Source organism: Paralichthys olivaceus, chromosome 9 (assembly GCF_024713975.1).
Source record: "Paralichthys olivaceus isolate ysfri-2021 chromosome 9, ASM2471397v2, whole genome shotgun sequence".
Classification (NCBI taxonomy): Eukaryota; Metazoa; Chordata; class Actinopteri; order Pleuronectiformes; family Paralichthyidae; genus Paralichthys; species Paralichthys olivaceus.
The window spans coordinates 12,747,501-12,757,242 of NC_091101.1; the positions used below are offsets into that span (position 1 = coordinate 12,747,501).

Genomic DNA, 9,742 nt, shown 5'->3' on the forward strand with positions numbered 1-9,742 from the left:
ACGGCAAAAAACCAGCTGGAAAAGGAGTTTGAGATTTCCTTTAATGGTTTTAGAGAATGTGATCCGAACACGCAGCAAGATCATTAACAGCTGAGATCCTGACAGCCAGACTCTCTTCTGTAATCACAGAGCTTTTCCACTGACAGTTAATGTGATGCCGACTCCACTGACTCACCGAGGAGTCGTGGAGAGGTCACGCTGTTGCATCTAAATGAGCTTTTTAAGGACGTGAACCAGAAAATGTGCTCGCACGCCCAGAAAAATCATCTCAGGTTGTTGTCACCGTCCAGAAAAAAAATTAATCAGTGTCCAATCACTGTCAGCGTCCACTCGAGAGGGTTTGTCACTTGACATTTGTTGTCGTCTGGTTTTAAATTACATGTTGTCTTCTTTTTTAGAGAATGCGGCCTTACCCAAGATCATATCTGTAACTTAAACTCGTTTTCCAAGGTGGATACTTTAACCTGATTTACATCAAAAAATTTAACAGGCATAAATCATAACATCGGACGTGTGGCTGTCATTTCTGTGCTCCGCCGACGCTGCATTTGAATCACAAGCATGAATTTTTTAATAATGATGATGCCCTTGATAAACAGCTCTCCTCTCTTCAATTAGAGAACAACACTGCCCCCTTCTGGATAAAGAGGGCCACACTACTTAAAGCCATCAGGGGAGTGTGATGCGTAGATTAGCATTCACCATCTAATAATTAAAGTTGAATATCTACGTGGAGGTGGCGTCTAAAAACATCTTATAATAGTTGCAATAAAACCTTAAGTGCAGATTACAAAGTGTGTTACATGCTATGACGAGTCTACAGAGTGCTGTATTAATTCATACCTGTTGGCTTCAAGTGTCACCAACATGAGACTCTCTCCATTTATTGACCTTAAGGGCAGATGCATGCTTGTATGCTACCATCAAATGATATAAGGCATTACTTTTACATTACAGACTGAGATGTAATTAGCACTTAACATTCACCACTAATGAGTACACTGAGGGACTATTACCGTTAACATTTTCTTTTCCATTAATAAAATTTCAAAAACAAAATAAAAGAAGTGATATAATTCCTGAATATTTTACAGAGAGTCGTCTTCATCTATAACTCGTCTGGTGGATTTCTCGTGTTAATTGTCTTCAGTTTATTCGGACTCGTCACAGAGTCACTTCTTTTGTTGATGGTGTCCAGTTCTTCCACATCCACCGTCCTGAAGTTGTTTTGAGAAATGCAACAAAAACAAAATCAGATTTCAGCAAAGTCCCTTCCATATTTTAGATGTGTGGTGGGATTTATGGGATTCTGCATAAATAACTCTAATAACATTTGATTTCCACCACCGATAACTCTTTTTAAATATTTAAATATATTTCAATATTTGTAAACTCAAAAAAAATGATTTTTGCTCCTTCTTCACTATGGATCAAGTTTGTCATCAGAAGAAGATTATGAAGAAATATCAGAATCCCAGAATTCCTTAGACTTACCCATAATTAAAGGAGAGAAGAGAAGTAGAGATGAAGTAGAGATGAAGTAGCCTACAGCATAACCCTCAAATAGTCACATTATCACTCAAACTACAATAACCGTCTATAGTCTTTCCTAAAGCTGATTTTGTTTGTAGTTTTATACAATGTGCTCATATCTAAATTGTTGAAAAATAACAAACAGAGACATTACAAAGTATGCATGTTGGTTTAACATTTCTGATGCCTGATGAGTGCAACCAGAACATTGTGCATTGTGTCTTACCTCTAATAGATGAAGAGTACCCTTGTTCGGGGAAGAGTAGCATAGGCGGGATCAGCTAATTTCCTCACTCTGGAGTAGTTCACGAAGCCTCTGATGAACAGCATGAAGCCTGACATCCAAAGAAGCATGACATCATACAAGTTAAACTCAAACAACACAAGACATGTACTGAAATGTGATCATGGGAAAAAAATAGGCCATTTGTTTATCAAAATAATGTCTTTCACTTACCCAGTGCCAGGAACACCCACCAGAGCCAGTACTGTCCGTCAAAGTAACCAGGGAAGTAGGTGGAAAACTGTGAAAGCAAGAGAACGTCTGTCAGGAGCACGATGCTACACAGTCACCATGTTCAGAGCATCTGTCCTCCTGTACAATCATACCTCTAAGAAGTGCATTAATAGTAGTGATCATGCACCTTGACTACACTGAACAGCCATGTAGTAGCTGAACCAGTTGTGGTGAATGTTAAGTACACAAATCTCACCCTGACAATAAGAACCCATTTGATGAGGGACAGGCCGAAGCCGGAGATGGCTCCATATCGACCGGCGGCTGACGTGGTCAAACAGAACGACAGGAAGAAGCCAATCCAGTTGAAAAGGAAAGCCACTGGTGACGGAAAAGACATTAATTAGTGAAAAGGTTTGACATTTGGTAAAATAACACCAAGATGCTTTGGACCACGAACACATAAATATGGCTTTTTCACAGTGTGAAGAAATTCTTATTAAAGACGTCATTTCTTTTCTTCAATGAATCAATCTGGCTGGAACATGTTGTCCTGCTCCATACAGCTTTAAGATAGAAAACAAACACGTGCAATGGATGTACTGGTGTTCACACCCAGGAGATTATCTGCATTCTTTGAGCAAAGAAAAGAACACGTAAGACTCCCTGAGCACCCCTCTAGTTCTCATAATATTAGGACTTTATTCTCAAAATCTAATTTTTTTTGTCTTTTAAGTGGACCTTACACTTAAAACTACACCTTGCACTAAAACTGCACAAATCAACTGGTGATATTCTACATGGGTTCTTACTGAAGAACGTGAGCATGAAGATCCCGTCATTTCCTATTCGCAGCTGATCAGCATCTTCAAAGTCATCTCTGGCCACAAAGTCATCCTCCTGAACCAGCAGCAAGAAATAAATGAGGATCCATTATTATTAGACGAGAAACGTGCTTACTAGGAATATTTCTACATGATGTTTGTGAACGGGATGGACTAACCGTGACTCTTCCAGTGACCAGAGGGACAGTGGCCTCTGCTTTGCTTCTCTCAGCCTCATCGTATGAGGGCAGAGTGGTGGCAACACTGTACGACGGAGGGTTGGGAAATCTTCCTCCATCTTCCTTGTATTCAAAGAAAGCTGCAGAGGAAACAGGCAAATGTGGATTTGTCATTTATGTGGGCTCAGTGGAGATTTGGCTGGAAAAGTGAGAGTTATTTAATGTTGACTGGTTTATAGATGTCTGACTGCTGACGGACAGACAAGAATCTACTTGTACTTCCTTCAAAGAGCAGGGGAACAGTAATGAATCATAAACTCACAACAGGGAGGGATCATTTACAACAGGAAAAAAGACATTAGCTGTACATGTGTCTATGACTGTTTTCTTTTACTTGTGTATATCTGGCACATGGGGCAACAACCCAAACTCCTAATTTGTGTTTGTTCAAACACAAACAGCAATTAACCTGATCACTGGACTCGCCCAGGAAGAGCTTCAGGCTGCACCCACTTGTGTAACGTGTTGACCTCCACCCTCTTGAGAATTGAGATTGGAAAACATCAGCCCTTTCTTAAAGGGCCTGCACAAGAGCTACTTCTCTCTACAGCACTGACGCTAACACTTAAGAGGTCTACATAAATATTAAATATTGATTATGTCTCTGGGGTGCTGGTGCTTTGCTTCAGTATTTGTATTGATTTAGATTATAGATTGTAGAGGACATTGTTTACTGAATGATCTTACAGATAATCTTTATTTGGTGAAATAAAGTTTAATATAAAATCCTACTTGAGATTATAAAGAAATGTAATACACAAGAGAAAATAAATCAAACAGGGTAGCTTACATTTAACATACATTACATTCAAATTATATACAATTATTAGACCAGCTATAAGAATATAATATTTTAAACTGATGTATGTGATCATAAATTAAGCAATAATGCAATAATGTGACAGAGTCGATACCAATGATTTATTTTTGTTAAAGATTCTCACTTTACTGGAGAATTATTATTAATTTGGCACTAATACATCAGGATATATTCTTACTCTGCTTTAGAGTTACCGATCATTAAACAGTAGGTGCTGGAGCTTTGAAGCTTTCTGACCTGCATTCGCTGCAGTAATGCTGCTGTAGGGCGGTGGTGCGTCCTGGGCCGGACCCTCCTGGGATGGCTCCTCCTCGTTCACCAGCTGCAGGAATGTTCACAAATGACAACACAACCTGGGTCAGACTTATGTTACAGCCTTTAGGAAAACTCTGCTGGTTGGCTAGGTAAGGAGATGTCATTTAAGAAAGGAAACAACACAGTGGTTGGCATCAATCATACTTAAAATACTTATACTTATATCATTAGATAACAGAAGTTTGCCAACTGTTTCTGTGCCATTTATACAGTGGCAGCTCACCCTCTAAGATTTCCAGTTTATTGGGCCATCTAAGGCAATGTTGCAGGTCAATGGGCAGGATGATTTGTGGATATGTTGTTTGAGGAAGTATCCTGATTGTATTTTACCAAAAAAAAGACATGTTCATCCTTAACCTCTAGATGCTTTCTCATTTGACTAAATAGTTTACCAGTTAAAAAGATATAGATATAGACACTGTAATGTGAGTGTAGAAGCTAATTATCACAATCTACTTTTCATTAACAGAAATATAACAAAGCTTTAGCACATGATACATTATTAATACATGGTGCACAGTGAGGAGGTATAACACATCATTAATCAGATTTAAAAAAATAATTTAATGTTTATCAAACATTTCTGGTGTTTAAAACCACAACCTTCACCTAGGGGCAAAATCAATGTTCAAATGTAAAATAAATAATAACGTGCCATTAATCACGATAATTATCAACATCAACTGAAATTAGAATTTGTATCTCGATATATTTTTGGCCATATCGCCGAGCTGTGGGTAGAAGAAGGTCAGATGACGAGAGAACTGGTTGGCACATTCCACTTCCGCTGTGAACATGTAAATACAGGAGGAATACACTGTGCAGACTGCTGACTAACAAGGTTCTGACCACTTCTGTTTCACTTCTGCAACAGAACACATAGGGCAACACACGTCCATGTGCAGCAAGTTCATTTTAAAGTAGTAGAGATTGGTTGGACAGAATTTGGTTATAGGGACATAAGATGAATCGTTAAAACTACACTACTACTACGCAAAGTGAACTAAAAACAGGCACTGACACACACACAGACAAACACAGACACAGACAGACACAGACAAACACACACTCATATCAACAGGTGAGAAGGCTGCAGCTTCATGTCAGTTTCCTGGTCCTGTCTGCCGGGTTTGAATCAGTGGACTGGAGACTGGTATAGTAAGTATCACCACACAGACCCAGGCCTGACATTAGCAGGTGACAGGAACTAACTAGCTGCCGATGGGGGAAAGGGGCCACACAGGCTCCATGTTACACGACAGGAATTGATTAGTTCGTATATTCACGATGAATTTTGACAGTGACACGTTTGGTTTGATATAAGCCTGAGCTATCTCTCGCCACATCAGGGCCTGGCAGTCAACAAGTGTCGGTGTAGCTCGCTGTTGTCTCCAGTGACAGGCTCGTTGGCTGGTGTTAGCATCCAGCTAGCTGTTAGCTTCTTTTTTTTTCTTTTTTTTTTCTAGCGTAGCAGCAAACGGGGGTTACCTACCTCCTGATATCTGACGTTGCTGTTTTGTTCCGCCATAGTGGAAGGGGAGAGAGAGATTTAACGCGTCCTCTTCCCCACTTCACTTCCGAAAATGTGTTATCTAGAAGGGAACGTAGCCGACGAAGGTGCGGGGGTAAAGCTGTCTTCAGTCGGCCATCTCCTGCTGCCCACTCCCCTCCTGACTGGAGCTGGCTGCGCTGCTGCCTTCACGGACTGTGGGAAACTTTCCTCACCGGTGGTTCGCACACGAGCGAATAGAGTAGAGTGAGAGAAGCGGCCTGTGTCAGCAGCAGTATAACTACATTTAAAATGCAAGTGTGCATCAGTACAAGTGCGTACAGAGTTACTTAAAAACCTACAAAGTGTATTGAAGTGTGATGTAAATTACATTACACAACTGCATCTACATTATGGGCAGCGTTCATATTTTGTACCTCATCAAAATAGAAACTTTATGCAGTTGGAATCAATCGATAATTGATCGTACAGATGGTGCATGTAATGCATTATATATTAAAAAATGATCATTATCTTATTATTATTTAACTGCAAATGATGTCGAGCAAAAAAGAGCATTGCCTCTGACTGTTGTGGTTGAATCTTTATATACAGTCTATGGGTTAAACGCACATTGCGCTTGAAGACAAAGTTCAGAAAATAATCCTATCACATAGTATTGTAGAAATGCCACGAAACTGCGGTAGTTGTGTAAAAGTATTTGGTTACAGCATATATAATATTATTGTCAACAAGGAATCTGTGCTCCTTCGTTTCACACAATGAAATCAGGTTCATTATTCACAGCTTCCAACTGGAATTACAAGATTACAAGGAGAGCCTAAAGGCAACACGAGTGGTTCCGTGTTGTCATGTGACAGGAGGAAAAAAAGACTTTCACACAGACGTGTATGATCATCGCACCAATCAAAACACACAGGATGTAAAAATTAAACGCTCTTTATTACCAAGAACAAATGTATAAAAAATCACCTGATTCTTATAAACCTGTGCTCCGCCATCACCTGATTATTTCTACACAGATTAGTAGTGGTGGTAGACTCCAAGCACTGCTTCCACGGCTGCCTGTGTCTCCATCAGAAGGAATCATTAAGTGTTGATTTTTTTTTTTAAAAAGCCTCATGAATACACAAAGTCTGAAATCTCCTCAGATCAGTTCTTCTTGCCGTCCAGGGAAGGTAGCTCCACCAGTTTATTATGCACATGCATCATCCCTGTAGAAAGAGAAAGACTCAGCATGTTTTCTAGGATTCTTGTTGATGTTTTCTTTACTCAGACCAACACAGTTTACAATTTAGTACATTTGAAATGAAGCATTATGGCTTTGTGATTTCGTCTCACCTTTGAAATACTTTACAGTTTTGACCCTCAGTTCCAGGGTGGCATCTTCGTCACACACAAAAACTGTCTGTGGGTGCTGCTGGAATGCAGACACTGTCCACATGTGATTCACGCCATCCTCTATTGCCTTGTATAAAGCAAATGCCTTGTGTGCTCCGGTGATGAGAATCATGACCTGAGAATAGAACAGAATTCTAAATGTGACCTGTGACCTCTGAGACAGAAAGGATCAATCCTTACATAACATAAATGTGATATTTTGCAGAACCATGTAGCAATAGGCCTCTGACCTCTTTTGCATCCATGACAGTGCCCACTCCCACAGTCAGAGCCATGGTGGGCACCTTTGAGATATCCTTGTCGAAGAATCGGGCGTTAGCTATGATAGTATCCTTTGCCAGAGTCTTCACCCTGGTCCTGGAAACCAAGCTGGAACCAGGCTCATTAAAGGCAATGTGACCATCGGGTCCAATACCTAAAACAGGTCAGTAAGATCAGTTTCAGTTTTACTGTAGCTTCAAAAGTGACAGCATAATCTCTTGATACCAAAACTACTGTATATAGTTGTTTATGACATATTTGTCTGCACTATGACCTCCTGACCTCCAACAAAGAGCTCGATCCCCCCGGCAGCTGTTATCTTATTCTCGAAGGCCTCACACTCTGCTTGCAGGTCGGCAGCGTTGCCGTCGAGGATGTGCGTGTTCTCTGCTTTTATGTCTATGTGCTTGAAGAAGTTGTTCCACATGAAGGAGTGGTAGCTCTCGGGGTGATCTCTGGGAAGTCCTGTACAAGATGTTAGGACAGTTTGTTATGCTTTCATCAAATCCTCGGTGTGTAATCATTTAGTGTGAGGAGAGAGGATGACGATGCCTTACCTACATATTCGTCCATGTTGAAAGTCTTTACATACTGGAATGAGACTTCACCATTCTTGTAAAACTCAATCAGTTTCTTGTAACAACCCATAGGCGTGCTTCCTGATGGAAAGGTTTCGATTGTAATAATGAAAGAGAAAGCTTACAAAGTGACTCAAAAACACAGAGTCACACAATTTAATGTATAAACAATTACACAGTTTTTACAGATTTTAGCATAAATGTTTTACCTTTCTGCAAGAATATAAGTGCTTTTACTTTTCATTTGAGCAAATAATAATACCACTGAAACTTTATAAGAGAAAGTTAATTTATTTGACAATGAAAGTATGTGGTATCTACAAGGTTATTAAAGGTTATTATAGTTTTTATATTTTTTTTATTTTTAGTTTTAATCTTAGTTTTTCCAGGTATTAAGAGAAAGCCTTGACTTGTAGAAGCGAAAAAAGGATGAAACAATGTGTGACACCAAATATGGTTTATCAAGTCCTTTAATTTCATTCTTTAACCATCACCTGCAGGACAGGCAGTAATCGAGGGAGAAAACGAAACGACCACGAAAAAGAATTTATCTGCAATTCAGTTTAGTTTTAGTTAGTTTTGCATTGTTCATTGCAGTTTTTATTTTTTTATTCTATTGTTTTAATTCACTTAACTAAATTATTTTTTCATTGCTCGTTTTAGTTTAAGTCTTAGTTTTCGTTAACTATAATAACCCTTGGTATCTATTGCACCTCTGTCCGTCCCTCACATTTCTTTCCCTGTTAAAAAGGTTTTTTGGTAGTTTTTCCTAACTCTTGTTGAGGGTTAAGGGCAGAGGATGTCACAGCTTGTTAAAGCCCTATGAGGCAAATTGTGATTTGTAGATATGGGCAATACAGATAAAATTTGATTTGAATTGTATAAGATGAGTTTTTAAACACACAAGTATCTCCAGCACCACACATGTAAAACATTATATATGCACAGCTGTAAGGGAGGGTGGGCAGCTCCTTCTTACCAGTGGGGAGCCCCAGGGTGAAGTATCTGTCCGGGCCAGGTCTGAAGAGTACGATCTTGTTTCTGATGTACTTTGCAGCCCACTCGCTCGCCTGGTCGTAGTCATTGAGGATGATCAGCTTCATCGTCCTGCAGACAAGAAGAAGGAAGGAAACAATGGGAGCGCGTTGCTCGTCTGAAAGAGCTCAGACCTCAAAGTGAGTCAGGTCAGAAACACACCTAGAGCAGACTTTAGACTCATCTAACAAACTATATCAAGCAACAATAAAATGGCATCGCTGTTAAAAGGCTGCGGGCGAAAAGACGGTGGCAGCTTTTACGCAACTGCACCGCGTGACTAGAAACTTTTGAGTGTCCTTATAAAAACACGAATCACAGACCTGAATCACCCAGCTGCACCTCGGGGTGTCTGTTGATCATGTGATTCCTGCAGTCGGACGCAAGCAGCGTCCCATCGCGGACATGACGTAAACTTCCGTTAGTTTGAAAGCTAGGCTGTAGTTAGCTTCGACCCAGATGGAGGTTCGTGTAGCGTTTAGCCGGTCGAAGAGTGATCACCGGTTAATAAACACTACACCTCTATGTCTACATCCATGCAATCAATTCAATTCAATTATATAATGTCCCAAATGGTTTAACATATTATGATGGGATGTATGATTCAATGTGACCTAGCAACGATAGCAGGGTCACAGCTAACCTTGGCTTTAATCAAGCCAAAACACATTGACATTTTTCTAATACTCATCCCTTTACTTGTTTGACCATATGTACTAATTGTTTAATAGAGGACTGTACATTTCTGTCCATGTAGTCAAAACCAGAT

General features: G+C 39.9%; 2 protein-coding genes across 3 annotated transcripts in view; both read right to left on the reverse strand.

The window, feature by feature from the left end:
- ndfip1 (Nedd4 family interacting protein 1) overlaps positions 1-5,911 on the reverse strand; it is a 6,367-nt gene extending 456 nt beyond the window's left edge. The window contains exons 1-8 of the mRNA XM_020110809.2: positions 5,681-5,911; positions 4,111-4,195; positions 2,994-3,133; positions 2,803-2,890; positions 2,247-2,371; positions 1,991-2,057; positions 1,760-1,868; positions 1-1,217 (exon numbers count right to left, since the gene is read on the reverse strand). The exon at positions 1-1,217 is cut by the window's left edge and continues 456 nt beyond it. Of these exons, the coding sequence (XP_019966368.1) occupies positions 1,762-1,868; positions 1,991-2,057; positions 2,247-2,371; positions 2,803-2,890; positions 2,994-3,133; positions 4,111-4,195; positions 5,681-5,716 (648 nt within the window). The 5' untranslated portion in view covers positions 5,717-5,911 and the 3' untranslated portion in view covers positions 1-1,217; positions 1,760-1,761. The remainder of the gene's footprint in view (positions 1,218-1,759; positions 1,869-1,990; positions 2,058-2,246; positions 2,372-2,802; positions 2,891-2,993; positions 3,134-4,110; positions 4,196-5,680) is intronic.
- Positions 5,912-6,621: 710 nt separating this feature from the next.
- Positions 6,622-9,515, reverse strand: gnpda1 (glucosamine-6-phosphate deaminase 1). 2 transcript variants are annotated; one of them, XM_020109715.2, is made up of 7 exons: positions 9,297-9,515; positions 8,918-9,045; positions 7,918-8,019; positions 7,643-7,825; positions 7,330-7,514; positions 7,040-7,214; positions 6,622-6,912 (listed from the first exon to the last, which is right to left on the reverse strand). In XM_020109715.2, exons 2-7 carry the CDS (start codon positions 9,039-9,041, stop codon positions 6,851-6,853), a joined length of 831 nt encoding a protein of 276 aa, XP_019965274.1. In that variant the 5' UTR covers positions 9,042-9,045; positions 9,297-9,515; the 3' UTR covers positions 6,622-6,850. The 2 variants fall into 2 exon arrangements, with proteins under 2 accessions (XP_019965274.1, XP_019965354.1); XM_020109795.2 differs by having other exon boundaries at positions 9,136-9,338.
- Positions 9,516-9,742: the final 227 nt, after the last annotated feature.

Bases quoted from the DNA above. Each gene is read 5' to 3' on its own strand.
- gnpda1 (XM_020109715.2), bottom strand. From the start codon at position 9,041: ATGAAGCTGATCATCCTCAATGACTACGACCAGGCGAGCGAGTGGGCT. The intron at 8,020-8,917 runs GTAAGAAGGAGC...CCTTTCCATCAG, and splicing joins CACCCTGGGGCTCCCCACTG to GAAGCACGCCTATGGGTTGT. The intron at 7,826-7,917 runs GTAAGGCATCGT...CATCTTGTACAG, and splicing joins CAACATGGACGAATATGTAG to GACTTCCCAGAGATCACCCC.